General features: G+C 36.0%; 1 protein-coding gene across 1 annotated transcript in view; it reads right to left on the reverse strand.

Moving 5' to 3' along the window:
• Malrd1 (MAM and LDL receptor class A domain containing 1) overlaps positions 1–15,832 on the reverse strand; it is a 670,952-nt gene that overhangs the window by 283,634 nt on the left and 371,486 nt on the right. The window contains exon 27 of the mRNA XM_046423053.1: positions 1,110–1,358. Coding sequence (XP_046279009.1) covers positions 1,110–1,358 — 249 coding nt within the window. The remainder of the gene's footprint in view (positions 1–1,109; positions 1,359–15,832) is intronic.

Here is a 15,832-nt window from a genome sequence, read left to right on the forward strand (position 1 = left end):
TTTGATATGCAACATGAGAGGAAAAGGATTAAATTCATTCTTATATATTAAACAAAATTTCATGTATGGAGGGCTGAGTGTTTGGGATTTAGGTCTTCTATGCCCTGACTTGGTAAGCCTGGCTTAGTTGATTTTTTAAAACAGACCTATGGAATACCAATATTTAAACATCTTTTCACAATTTTGTGGCACCCCCTAGTTTGGGTTTTGGCTCATGTTGTTTGCTCCTTGAGCAACAAGACTGAGATTTATTTTAAAAATAATCCACACCCAACATTCTTAACATATGTGGCTTTGTAGTTACATTTTCACAGTCTCTCCACAGGTTGCATAGACCTTTCCCCTCATATATATCATCTCATGTGATCTGCACGCTACTTTGCTAGCTACACAGTGACAAATTCATGACCTCCAAATGAAGACTCTGAGATTCTGGAAACTAAGTGACTTGCTGATGATCAAATGAGTGTCAGAATTCAGGGTTATTTACGACAAGTGCCTGTCATTTAGGAATCTGATGATAGCCTGGCTTATCACCTAACTATCTATCAAAACAGTGACTGATATTAGATTTTGGCTACTCACTGTTGTGGGTTGAATCATAACCCCCACCCCATTACTGAAGCCCTAACCCTAATCCTCATAAATGGAAATGGGATCTTTGCTGCTGATGAAGTAAAGATGAGGCTATCAGGGTAGACCCTAATCCAATATGATTGCATCATAATAACAAGAGGGAATTGGGGCAGAGAAAACACATGCATCAAATGAAAACACAGAAGCAACCATCATTTACGAGCAAGGAACACCTGAAGCTGTCAGAGCCAAGGAGAGAGGTATGGAGGAAATGATTCTCCCTGAGAACCTTCAGAAGGAAACAACTCTGCCAACAGCTTGATCTCGGGCTTCCAGCTCTCAGCAATGTGAGACAATAAATGCCTCTTGTTTAAGACACCCAGTTTCATGGCCATTCCCTATTCTACAGTGGCCACAGGAAACAAAAACACTGTGTTTGGCTGACTTGCAAGTGTCACTGAGGTTGTCTCTCCAGCTGCTCTCAGGGAAGGCAGGAGATGGACCTTGTGGATATGATCAACCGAATCACCTACCATTTTCATTTCCAAGTGTGTGGTCTTTGGGAGGTCGTCTGAGGCTTTGATGAGAGCCAATCCCCAAAACCCAATCAAAGTTTTCAGCCAGGGAGTTCTGCCAGCCACACCAGCCTCTCTCAAAAGTACAAGAGCCACCACATTCATTCTCATCAGTATTATCTCCACAGTCATCGGCAAAATCACAGCTTTGCTCTACTCTGTAGCATTTGCCATTCTGACATTCCCGATAGCCATGTGGGCAGTAACCTAAAAAGAGAAAGATGAAAAAAGAGTAATGGAATATCCCAGACACATTCAAGTGAGGTACAAGACAGAGTAGATTCATTATAATATATGAATATAGTGTTTTTAAGAATTCAAGGTACCTGACCCCTCTCTCTCTCTCTTCTAATCTGCTTCAGAGTTCTGGCCTGAAGATTACTCACAAGGATCATTTACAAGTGAAAAAGTTTTTACTTTATCGATCCAGGAAAATACCCCAAGACTCCCAAAGCTGCATTTAAAAATATTAATTATATCTGAAAGTCAAAGTGAAACCTTCCATTTTTTACCCTGAAACAAAATCTTTAAGGTGCTAAAGAGCTCATGCATCATGGGGAATTTGGAAGTACATTCTAGCATCCATTCACTTCAATATTTCTCGGAAGCCAAACGTATACAAGATACGTCCTCAGAAGCATCACCATGAATATATGGCTAATGCATGACTTCCCAAAATTTTTTCTTTAAAATGCATATTTATTGGTCAGTTGTTTGGAATTTTAGAAGCAATTTCCCTGCAAAGCAACGCCAGCCATAGATATCTTTTCACAAAAACATAACAGAAAAAATAATGCCTTTGAAGACTGAGTTTGAACTCTAGGGCTAATATTTATTAGTTACGTGACTTGGTTCATACTGGTACTTGATGAACTTTAGTTTCCTTGTCTAATAAGAGAGACAGATGGAAAGAGAGAAGCAAAATCCTAGAGAAGTTGAGCTAACTAAAGAGACTACCAGCTATAAGATCAGTGCCTAGAATGATGCCTAGACCGTACATAGTAGGTGATAAATAAATGAGTGAAATAAAGTGCTTTGGAAGTGAGAGAGCACTTCAACATGGATTTTCAAGGTTTTGTGATTATACTGTTCTAATATTTCACTAGAACATAACCATGATGAAGAGCAACATTTCAGAAGGAAAGGTTCAGAAACTTTTCCAACTTGAGATTTTAGCTGCACATTTGATCTCTGTAAGCACAGAATCAGAAATGATCTTCCTGTTTTCCCCACCAGGCAGGGAGAGGAGCTGATAATACCACTCCTTGATTTACTTCTAAAGTGGTGGCTCCCAGGACTAGAGGCAAGTTGCCTGGTGATTGACAGCTGGTTTGGTTCAGAGGTGGTGAGTAATGTTTCAGGGGTTTATTTTAAGATGGTCTGGGAAGTTCTCTGGTAAAACCTCCGCTATAATTTGGATCTGAAATCTCCTCTAGAGACTCATGCTTTGGAGGCTTGTTCCCAGGATGGTGCTATTGGAAGGTGGTGGAAACTCTCAGAGTCAAGATCCAGTGGGAGGTCCTTATGTCACAGGAGGTATGACTTTAATAGAGACAGTAGAACTTTGGTCCCTCCCTCCACCTCCCTTCCTCCCTTCCTCCCTTCCTCCCTTCCTCCCTTCCTCCCTTCCTTCCTCTTTCCCATCATGAAGTGAGTACTTTTCCTACACCACTCCATTCTGCTATGAGATACTACCTCACCATAGGCCTTAAAGCAAAGAGACCAATCAATCATGGACTGAAACCTCTAAAACTACGAGACAAAATAAACCTTTCCTCTTTATAAGTTGGTTATCTAAGGTATTTGTTGTAGTCATAGAAAGCTGACTAACACAATCTCATATAGAAGTTCTTCTGTCCTGAATCAGCCTCAAATTTTCAACAACAGATGGTCAAGAGGAAAGAAATAGAAGAGTAGTGGAGTTTCTTGTAGAAACTGCTGGGAAGAAAATGTGTTCTAAGGTTTGTACTCCATGTATTTCCTAGACGGCTTATTAATAGCATGATTAAATGGTCTTTCCTCTTGCAAATCTTTGAAAATAAGTTTCATCTATGCATTCTGTATCTAACAAAACTTTTTCTGTCTGGGTTAATTGCTAATATTATCCTTTTAGCAGCATAGGATTAAACTTTTTATTTAGATGCATGGTTCATTTTAGTAGATTGAAGGTAAGACAAAAAGACTTCCAATGCTTCAATTACACTCTTGACTTAGAATCTAACATTAAAGCCTTTTCAGCCTACACAGAAATGGAAGTCATTTACATCAACTCTCTCATTTGTAAATGAGAAAACTCAGGATTTTATAAGCTAAATGACTCCTGGATTTTTCCAAAGTAGAATTGTGACTGAGAACCAGGTCTCTTATCTTCTGACTTGATATTCAAATTCATTGGTTTAAAAAAAGGTTTAAAGGTGGGATTGGCCACCAGTTGCATCATTTCTAAAGAAATTGTTGAGAGCTTGAAAAATTACTAGATCATTTAATTTTATACAAGTTGGCATTTTTATTGATTCTGTCAATTTCAATTTGTTTAAAGATACAAAACAAAACTGACTCTTATGATGCTTTTCTCTAAAGTGACTGAATTAAGCCACAACACAGTTCTTCCAAAATCAAAAAGAAAAAAATTTAGACATGTTTTTAAAAGAAATATATCATGAATTCTGACATAAGACACACAAGTCAATACACCTAATATCTTAGGATAGTAATAAAGTTTTACACTTTAAGAGCAAAAATAGTAAAACATATAATAATTTAAATACTACACAAATCTAAATTTGAATACAGTCTCTACATTAATAAAAAAATCAAATCACTTCTGTCATAAAATAACAGACAATAATGATTTGTTTTGGGTAGATGCCAAAGGAAATTATCAAGTTAAATTTTTACCTGTTTACAAATTATTTTCATGCCTTTGCTTTGTTAAAGAGAGAGAGAGAGACACACACCCACACACAGAGGGGCCAATTAAAAGTAGGGCATCTATCTTTAAGTGATTCTGTTATTAAAATTCTTATGAAGTTATGCAGCTTTGATTTTTTTTAGTGATATATTGCTTATGTTAGGTAGGGACCATGTTGATAGGAAATTTCAGTTTGTAAAAGAGAACAAATCATAAAATATATAATTTGTTCTCTTTTACAAACTGAAATGTATATCAATGTATACCTTAAAATCATCTGAAACAACAGACTTAATCTAAACACTGATTCCTCCTCCCCAAACTTTCACATTCTTCGCCATCTCTGGGAATGGCAACTTTATATTCTGAGCTACTTAGAGAAAAATAATCTTGTAAGGAACACTGTGCAGAAATGAAGCTTGTTTTTGTTGTTGTTGTTATTTTTTACTTTTTATTTTTATTTTTCTGATGTTTGATTTGACTGCTGACAGGCTCTAAGTTTTACCCTTTTTCTCCCTCTTTGTGCCTCGGGTCTGGGAAACCAGATTAGAATTTCTAAGAGCAGCATGTTCAAACCCATTAACCCCCCAGCAATACAGAGAAACTTTCACCCCAGTCTACCCCACTATAAAACCCTTAGCCAGCTCCTCTTCCATCTCAGCTCAAGTTATTTTGGGGCATGTTTGATAATAATCTTACTCTCCCCTAAAGTCCCATTTTAAAATATTTCAAGATTTCTGGGTGTGTATATGATGTCATCAGTTTCAATATCCAACCAAATTTTGGATGTGAGTTCAGTTCACATCTGTTGATGACCTCAAAGCCCTAGGAAATAAAGTTATCATATGTAAACTTTTAAAATCTCAACGTTACATGTAATCTTTAGCAAATTCTGTCAATTGTCAACCCTACCATTAGAATATATCTACTGCTATATTTTCGTCAAAGCCACTATTTTTTTTTTTGGTATAATTCTATTACCTTGCTTTCCTAGCTGATCTCTGTGCCCTTAACCTCATGCCCTGTGGCCCATTAATTAATAAAGAAGCACATCTGCCTGATACCCTACAACATTTACATAGAATTCCTCCTTACAAAGAACAAAGTCTTCTTGAAAAGATGGTCACTTTTGTGCTGAGGGGGAAAAAAAAGTTCAAGATGAGCCTGGGGTGGGGGTGGGGGTGGGGGAGGGGTACCCATGTCCAAAATTAAGAAAATGCAAAAAAATAAAAATAGCTTTATGATAAAAATGTTTGAAGAGCTGGCATCCAGGGGAGCTTACTGGCCCAGGAAAAGACAGAAAACCATACTAAATAATGAGGTAACTTCTGTTTCCAGCTGTGAGGGAGTAAGATGGTATGAAATCATCCTCCAGGCAAAAGCAACTGGAACCTGGGGCAAAATACATTAAACAATTGTTTTCCAACAATGAACAACAGGAAGCGCAGGACTGTGATCCCCCAGAGAAAGGACACAAAACCAGAGCCTATCATCACCCCAGGCATTTGCTTAGAGGCACTTTCCAGATTGAAGATCTAAAAGAGAAAGCCAAGCATAAAACAGTTTTTAGCAAATAGAGGAAACAGAGACTGGAACAGCTGGAATTTACAAGGCAGGGTGGTAGAGAAAAAGGAGCTGTGTAGAGGAAGAGATCCAGAGATGTGCTCAAGCCTTTGGCTGCATTCCAATTGCAGGTGTGTAGGGCAGAGTTCCCAAAGGAAGAAAAAGAATAATTTCCAAGAGAATAATAACTAGGAGTTGTGAGCTAAAATGTTTCTGGTGTTCACAGAAAGCCAGACCTCTTTGAGTTTCTTCCAGCCACCATGAATAGTCCTTCATAAATACACAGGACGTTCAATAGTAACTCTAGAAATAATACATGCTAATAGTGGGTCCAAGTAGCTCTAGAATGAAATATTCTTTAGATATGGATTGGAAAACTGCAATGCCAAGGTCACATTCAGCCCATCACTCTGGAAATTTACAGAAAAAGATATTTCCTGATTTCTATTCTAAACCTACCCTGAAAAAAAAAAAAGTATTAAAAACAAGTTTCAAAAGGACAAAACAGAACTGTAAGCAAGTTAAATGCCTTCCAGGACAAATTTCATCATGTTTGAAATAATGTACCAAACTGCAGGACTCAGCAACACAGAATTCAAAATCTGTGAAATATCAGGAAATATGATCTATAACCAGGAGAAAAAATAGCTAATAGAAGCAAATGTAGATATGACAGGGATTCGGCAGGGTGGTGAGGTTGGGAGATGTTGGTCAAAAGATAAAATTTTAGTTAGAAGGAATAGATTCAGATCTATAGTACATTGTGATGACTGTAGTTAATATACTGTATGCTTGAAAATCATTAAGAACAGAATATTTCCAGTGTTCTCACTATAAAACATGATATGTATGTGAGGTAATGCACATGTTAACAGATTCAATTCAGCCATTCTACAATGTATACATATTTTAAACGGCTATAAATGATAAATATATACATTTATTTTCAGTTAAAATGAAGAAAAAAGAATATAAATGTGATAGAGCTGAAAGAATTACCAAAAAACTTAATACAGCTATTATAAATAAGCTCAATGTATTAATTTACAATTCCACAAAATCTACAAAAAGCTCCTAGTACTAAGTGCAGCAAGTCTATATATCGTCACCATACAGCAATTAATTATTTATGAATGCAAGCAATAAACTAGAATCTGAAATTTAGAAAACAAAAAGTTTTTAAAATAGCATACCAAAACATAAATTTCTAGGTATAGAATTCTAAATATAGAACATAACAAAATGCATGACATGTCTTTATACACTAAAAACTAGAAAACATTTACAAATAAAAATAAAAACCCCCAAATAAGTAAAGATTTTATATCAAGTTTATACGTCATTCAACTAAAAATTGTTCAAAACTCAATTCTCCTTAAAGTTGTCTATCATTTTGATGTAAATCTAATAAAATTTTAGGGTTCATTTTTGGAAATTTGCAAAATGATTCTAAAATGTATATAGAAATTAAGAGCTCCTAAATCAGCTGAAGAGTTAACCAATTTACTTTACCTGATGTCAGGATATATTATAAAGCTACAATGATTAAGATGACATGGTATTGATTAATGAAGAGACAGGTCAGTGGATCAGGATAATAGCATATATCAACTCATTTTCAGTCAAGGAAGTATGCAGCAGGATTTTCACTAAAATACATAAATTGACTCTAATTATAAGGAGAAATAACAAACACAAATTGAAAGATATTCTACAAAATGAAAGCCTCATCCTTTCCAAAGATATCAAGGTTAAAAAAGACAATGACTGAGCCATCATTTAAAATTAAAGAAATATAAAGGCACATAAGAACTAAATGTGGTTATCACTTGGTATCGGTGGATATCCTGGATACCAAAATTTGTAGATGCTCAGATATCATATATAAAGTGTAGCATTTGCATATGATTTATGCACATTCTCTTTCATACTTTAAATCATCTGTAAATTCCTTAGGATGCCCCAAAAATTGCAAATGTCATGTAAATAGTTTTTTATATCATTTATGAAATAATGATCTAGAAGGAATAGTCTATACCTCTTCAGTGCAGGTGCAACCATCATTAGCCTACCTAAATAGTATAAGTCACTAGCAACAAAACTTTTTTTCAAGTTCTAATTGATTCACAGTTGAATTTGAGGATTCAGAACACAGGGAGGGCCAATTGTATGGTATATTATCTTAGACAGGATCCTGAATGAGGTAAAAAAAATTACAACATATTCCCTTGCCAGACTTAGTGGTGCACACCTATGATCCCAGCAACTTGGAAGGCTGAGGCTGGGGGATTGTAAGTTCAAAGCCCAGCCTCAGCAACTTATTGAGACCCTCTCCTAAAACACAATTTAAAAAAAAAGGAGTTGGGGAGCATCTCTGGGTTCAATCCCAGTTAAAAAAATAAAAATAGGAGATTCTCAGGACAATGGTAAAATGTGAATGATGTCTGAGATAATGATATACTAATGTTTGATATATTAATGCTATACTTTATAATTTGATGACTATGCATGTAAGTGAATGTCCTTCACCTTAGGAAACTGAATTATTTAGAATTAAAACACATGATTATATCTCCACCTTACTCTGAAATAATTCAGAAAAAGTCAGATTTTTTATAAAACAAATGGACAAATGATAATTTGTGAATCTGTGTGAAATGTATGCATAAACTCTCTTATAGTTCTTAGAACATTTCTGTGAATTTGAACTATTTCAATTTTTAAAAAGTTATTAAAATGTAAAAATTTAATAAGAAAAAAGAAGAAGTAAAAGTAAAACCTCCCAAAGCATACCAACCTACTTAGACTAAAGTTTTTAAAATGACCCACAGGTACTGTACAATCCTGACCCCATTTTCTGTTTTATTGCCCTCCATCCAAAGACGAGCACATACACATCTATACTTGAATGAGTTGGGTTTATTACTTGTTGCAGCAATGGAAACACACACCTTGGGGAATTGTGGAACATTTCAGTTAAAGGATTTTAATACAATTTGCTACAGGAGTGGGGTTTTGGTTAGGCTATTTCAAGACAGATCCAAGGAGGTGGTGCTTTGCTCTGCATTAGGTATATGAGGAAGCAGGGACCATATTATAATTGCTTATCTTAATAAATCTTAGCTTAAAAAGGTAAAATCAGAACAGGCTAGAATTGTACTTAGAGGTACCTTTCACTCATGGATCAGGGTATGGGTTCTCTTGGTCTTGCTTTTAGTTGAGATAACGTTCATGTCTGGCCTATCTTTAAACATACTCACAAAATGATCTTGTTTTTATCTTGATGCATCATGGTCTGAGGATAGATTTGTTTGATGATGAGGTCCTGGGAAATTGTTCATTTTTCAACAGGAGAACACAAAACACTAGTCATGCATGTCAGGCCAGTTTATAGCAACATCAAAGCTTCATTGATTGTACCAGTCCAGGTCCTGGATGTCAAAGGCTGCTTTACTTTTTCTCACTGTGCAATTTTATTTATGTGTCAACAGAGTTAGATAGAATGGTATACTCTCTACATGATGAAATGAAACCAGTTGATTATTCTCTTCTGGTTATTCTTTTGACATAGGTCAATCATGGCATTGAGAGATGTTGAAACATTTTAAAGTTTTTCGTATTTGTGACTTGTGAAATTTTCTTTATTTTTTTCTTCTTAGTAATTTGCAGCAAAAATTTAAAAAAAATTGAAGGTACTGTGGGTCCTACTTTATAGTAGCAAGTAACATTAGAATGCTAGCATGGAAGGAAGTAAAACTCAAAAAAGAAATTCCAGAAAATATTGATGACAATAGCCTTAACGAATTGGTGAGGGGCCGGGGGAGAAGGAAGAATTCTGATTGAAATAAATAAATAAATAAATAAATAAGGAAAACACAGAAGCAAACCTAAGCCAGAAAAGGACGCTTTGGGCCACAAAGGAGTAAAGTCTAATGTGGTTCCCACCTGGCTTGCAATTGCAATATGGCCAAGACTCTGGATCATGCACAGTAGGTTTCTGTGTTTCTGTTTCCTGGAAATGTTTACTGGCCCTAGGCTCAGCTCCCAACCAGAAACAAATTGAAAGTTCTTCCAAATAATGTTCCTATGATTTCCACCATCTTCATCTCAAATAATATCAATTCAAATATTCAGAGTCCTTTCTAAAATCTCCATCAACATGACAAAATTTACATGACCAAAGTGACCACCAATAGGATAGTCATTTTAAAAGATCTTTTCAGAAGCAATGATTTATTCATTCATTTTTAAAAGTATCCAATTTTAATTCCTAGCATTTAGGAAATCTTTACATCATATGTTAACATAAAATTGATTCTGATTCTACAGTGGAAGAGCTAAAATCCAGAGATACCTGGAAAAACAAATGTTCCTTAATGATTCTAATTTGGAGGAACTTTCTGATACCTTGTTGTGAATGATTTGTTCTCACTAACTTTCTAATTTCCTATATCCACACAGGTAAGATAATGAGACTGGTCACTGAAAATCATCATTTTCTGAAATTTTAACCTACCCACGAAAACATGAAGAAACTCCAGCAAAATTCCTTTTTTTCTGGCAATAAACGTGAAACATAATAGTGTCTCATGGTGTTTCCGTGAGCCTGATAGAGGCGTAGAGTTTTCCAGAAGAATTGGTTTTACCTTCAGTATCACAAACAGAGCAGCTGCTGTGAGACAAGCTGGAGCTTGAAGTATGATCTGAGGATAAATCTTAAGATCCAAATCATTTTAGCAAAATTATATTTTCTGTTTTGTGAAATCAAATTTGTCAACATTTCATTTTTATGGTTTTCAGTAATCTAATATTAAATAAAATTCTCCCCCTCTTTTTCTAGTTCTGTATGGTTTCACTTTTTTGTTGTTGTTTATTGTAAACCTTGATGCGCCTGAAATTTCCTATGACATTTGGAATGAAGAATGGTCAAGGTTTTTTGAGTGGAAATGAAAGATACAAAGGAGAGAATGATGCTTTTATTTACATACACAGAAAAAGAGGAACACACACACACACACACACACACACACTCTTTCACTCTCTCCACAAACACACACACACACACACACACACACACACACACTGGCATACTTATTAAAAAGTCTCAGAAAAGATACACAAGAAATTAATAATTTCTTTGGAAATAGGAACATATGTACAGCAGCCATAGAAATGCATGGGTATTAAAAAGACATTTGTTTTTTGTAAAAAGTAATACAGTGAAGTTAGAATGATGTTTTGCCAGGGGCTCATTCTAGGGCAAAGAAAGGTGGAAGGAAGGCTGGATGGTTTTCTGGACCTCATGGTTTGTGAGGAGTGGAAGACAGAACACCCCACTCTAAATGGCTGTGGAGGGAATAATGAAGTTAAGAACGAATCTGCTTTAGTTGAGAAAAGGAGATTTAAGAAATGATATGCTATTTGAAAATGTCTAGGATCTATACTAAATTTAGAGTGGAGTACCTGAATCAAAAGATAGAGCAATGGAGCAGTCATGAGTAGTGATAAAAGAGAACTGAAGAGAACCTCAATAGTTATCCTTGTTACCTTGTTTCTCCCTCTTATTCAGCGGGTCACCAACAACCTTCCTATTTTACTTCCTAAATATCTCTTAAATCATCCACTTCTCTTAAGGGACTTCAAGGGATAACCATCTCTCACCTTAACTAATAAATAGCTTCCTAATTGGCTTTTCTGTGTCCATTCTTGCCCTCCTGAAATTCCTGTCCTTGGTGAACAGATTGATGGCTTTGAAATGCTGATTAGATCACCACAGTGCTTCAAAGTCTTTAATGGCTTCCTTCCTATCACAATTAGGGTAAAAATCAAATTCATTACCATGACATAGAATCAATTCAAAGTCTGTGGGTTACTCACATATCACAGTCTCTTAGCCTGGACTCACCACCAGAGACAAACTGGCCTTCTTGCAGCCCCTCCAACCCACAGACACTTCTCAATATTCTGGGCCACCTGCCTCCAAGATTCTCTTTGAAATTCTTGCATATTTCAGCTCAGCTGCCACTTCTCTGAAGAAGTCTTGCTTGTTCTGATCCCTCTATTATCCACTTGATAGCACCAAGTATTTCTTCATAGGACTTTAATAAGATTAGTGCTATTCTTGTTTGCATGGCTATTTGCAGAATAACTGTCACTAGTCTGTAAGTCTGTGAGTGACAGAAGCTGGCTTGTATTTAGAAAGTATTCACTGCATATATGCTGGATGAACAACAAGACCAAAATGAATGAATGAACAAATGTATGAGCTGAATGAATCAAGGGAGAGGCACTGGCCAGTGAGTACATAATGGCAGCCTGGCAGCTTGCAGTTGGTTGAATAAATGATACATCAGCACTTTGGTTGTTAGACAAGGATGACAGGGATTGGGGCAGCACTGGATTAAAGAACTTTAAGATACCAAGATGACGGCTCCACAGAGAAGCAATGACCTATAACCTATCTACTGTAGTAAAAATGACCAACACTGGTGGTATGTGTGTGAGGGGGTCTTTTTATTGTTTTTAACATTGACAGAAACTACTCAGTTTCTTCAAAATATACATTTCCAATAGTTTAAGCAAAGTTTTTCCTATTATGTCCATAAAATTCTACAGTCACAGTCCCAATTTAATAACGTCCTCATATAACGATTCTATAATAGCTGAAACAGATAAAATAAATTCTATGTAATGATACTGAGAAAATTACCTAATACAAAAGGGAAAATAAAGAATTTAAGCTAAATCCTATTAGGAGGAAAAAAATAAAACCATAGTATTTGTATGTATAAATGCCACTTCTGTTTGTATAGTATATTCTAAAATTAATTAGAATAAACTCTGCTTGAATTTATTTCAGTGCAGATATTTGTGCCTGTATATACTTAATTCATAACAAATGGTACAAAATTCCTGTAACAGGATTAGAACATGGGCTCCCTTTCCATAAAATATTTATCATGTAACTAGGGTAAAACTATTTTCAGTATTTGTGTGCGTGTGTGTGTGTGTGTATGCACGCATACATAGTACATATATATTATACAGTGCACATTTACTGCATATATGTATGCTACACATATGTATAAATTATTTCATATGTTTATGTGAATATGACTAAAACATATTTAAAGGCAACAAAACAGTAATTTTAAAGTAAATAGTAAAATCAGTCATAAAAACTATTAATATAATCATTAATATATTTATTAATGTAAGTATTTATTAGTCATAATAACTATTTATTAATCACTTCCTATATGGTATCTCTTATGCTAGACCTAAAACTTATCTTAAAAATATTTTCTCTGATTCTCATAACCATTGTCAGGAATGTTAGATATCTTCATTTTCAAATGATGAAAGTAAAGACAAGAAAACTAAAGTAAGTAAAATTTCCAAAGCTATAATGGACAGTATGCATCTGACTTCAAAATATCTAAGTTTATTAATATTTATCAAAAATAAAAAGAGGGCTGAGGTTGTGGCTCAGTGATAGATACTTGTCTAGCACATGTAAGGCACTAGGTTTGATTCTCAGCACCATAAGTAAATAAATAAATAAATATCCATCAACAACTAATAAAATATTTAAAAATGAATAAATAAAAATAAAGCAAAACTTATTGAATGTTTATTGTTCTGGGTTTTCTGGGTGAGTTTACAGTACATGTCACATAATCATCAAGGTCAAAGTATGAGGTACGTGGCACCAAATATTTATTATCATGCTTTTTAGGACTAAATTCATATTATTAATTAGCTAATCTGATAAACTCATCTCAATCTAAAATATTCCAGGTAAATGCTTCATATCCTACTCTCATCCTTCCATTTCAGCTAGACACCATTGTCCTGTTTATATTGCTGTGACCACTGATAACTCTTAATGTAACAATGAGAAGAGTATGAATGTCCCGTTTTTTGGGAGGAGAACAACAACAAAGAGACTTTTGGAAGGCCCCTGGTTAACCCTGAATGAGCAGCAACCTGCATGAACCTAGGAGCCCTGGGCCTGCTGTGTTATGAAGACTCTCTCAACAGAGAGGGAGGATTGATGGATCTGAAGTCAGTTTTGCTAGAATCATCAAATATTTTATCTGTCCAGCTTCAGCCTCCAGAATTGAGGGCAAGTGGTTTTGTGTCTTAATTTAACACCTGAAAATTATACATATTTAAAAATCCCAGATAAACCAGAGACTGGCATAGACAAATTTTATTACTATTTTTATATACTATTTCTATGCTTTATTTATTTTCCATAAGAATCCAAGAGGCAAATTGGTCAATTCATTGAATCAGTGGATACTAAGGAACTACTAGTACACTGAATCTAAATATAACTTTAGAACATAAAAATGGTCTTGCAGAGATAATAAGTAGGCACAAAATTACTCTGAGAAGGTGGCGAGATGATAAAGTCATACCATTTGCTTAGGAGAGACATAGTACTTCTGACACAATATTGGAAAGAAATTTTTCCCACAAATCTTCAATAACATAAAGAAGAAATTAAAAAATAATAAATTGAAGCTAGTAGAATCAAAATTTTCAAAAAGACAAAAAAAATCCAAAGAGTTTTCATGTCATTATTTCATTTATTCCTTTATGTTATGGTTGGGATCAGGAATGACCACCCAGAAGTTCATACATTAGGCAGTGCTGTAAGGTTCAAAGGTGAAATGATTGGATCATGAGGGCTCCAATCTCATCAGAAGATTAATCATTTGAATGGATTGTGGTAGGCAAATGGGATATGGCAGGAGGAGGAGGTCACTGTGGGCATGCCCTTGGGGACTTTATCCACCACCCTGAACCCCTCCTGACTGTCAGGAATTGAACAGTTTTTCCCCTCTGCACCCTTCCGCCATTATGGTTATGCATTGGAGTCAGCTGAACATGGACTGAGAGCTCTGAAACTTGAGCCAAAATTAACATTCTCTTTCTCTAAGTTGTTCTTGTCATCAAGCGTTTTAGTCATAGTGATGAAAAGCTGACCAACACACTCTATATAATAAAAAACCGGCCGTCACTTTTATGCCAGGCACATTGCTCTGTGACAAGGATATAGTGGAGAAGAAGACAAGTATTTGTCCTCATGGTATTTGTTTTCCAACAAAAGAGAAAACGACAGTCCAGCTGAGCTTCTGTGGAAGAAGAGTTTTCTGATGGTATTGCTAAGAATACAACATTTGATTAGAGAAGTTAATTCAGTGAAGGAGAAGCCCTGCAGATCAGGGTAAGGGAATTCTAAATGTAAGAACTTACGCAGGTGAGGAGTTTGCATTTTGGGAAGTTCTCAAGGAAGTCCCTGTGGTCAGATTCTAAGGGGCAAGGTACTGCATTTCAGGAGGACAGTCAGGTCAGCAGGTACTGTCTGCAGTTTTTATGATCCATCATAAAGTTTTTGGTTTACTCTGATAAGATGAGCTACTGTTAATTTTTGTCTAGAATTGTGGGATAGCTGTTGATGGACCTTTATTTTATTCATTTTCTATATGTGATGCTAAGAATAGAACCCAGTGCCTCACACATGCTAGGCATGTGCTCTACCACTGAGCTACAACCTCAGCCCTTGTGTTCTTTTTCATAATAAGAAGCAGAAGAGCATATTTACATCCATGTAGTAAGTTATAATAAAGTTTGACAACTAATATAATTCTCTATAAGTAGAACTGAATAATGTAACTAATGCTAAGAAGGATCAGTGATACCAGGAGAAGAAGGAAGGTAATGAAGGATATAATGAAGGTAATGACTCCACAGATGAGTTAGTTACCAAACTGCCTTAAAAAATAAACAAGTGTTGGGGGAATCCAAGATGGCGGGCCAGAGGGGGGCAGCATTCTGTGTCCTCCGTGACCGCAGACTCAAGTAGTGAGTATACTGCTTCTCTGCGGGCCATATTCCTGCTTCTTTGCAGGAATCACGGCCACCATGCCCGTCTACGGCTCCAGGCTTCAGCATCAGAGTAGGTCTCCCAACTACTTGCCCACACAGGACCATTGGGTACTCAAGTGGGACCAGTGGCATCAGCACCTGCGTAGAACTTTTGGCCACACCCCAAACAGAAATCACAAATGCTGCTCCCACACAGGACATCCAGCAGCTTCCCACACGCAGGAACTCCAGCTGCTACTCCCATGTGGACCCCCATCTACCAACAAGGGGCCCCCTGGTTGCCACCATCTTGGGACACTGCAGCAGC

Source organism: Marmota monax, unplaced genomic scaffold, assembly GCF_021218885.2.
Source record: "Marmota monax isolate L192 unplaced genomic scaffold, Marmota_monax_Labrador192_F-V1.1 WCK01_AAM20220418_F8-fsc00098, whole genome shotgun sequence".
Lineage (NCBI taxonomy): Eukaryota > Metazoa > Chordata > Mammalia > Rodentia > Sciuridae > Marmota > Marmota monax.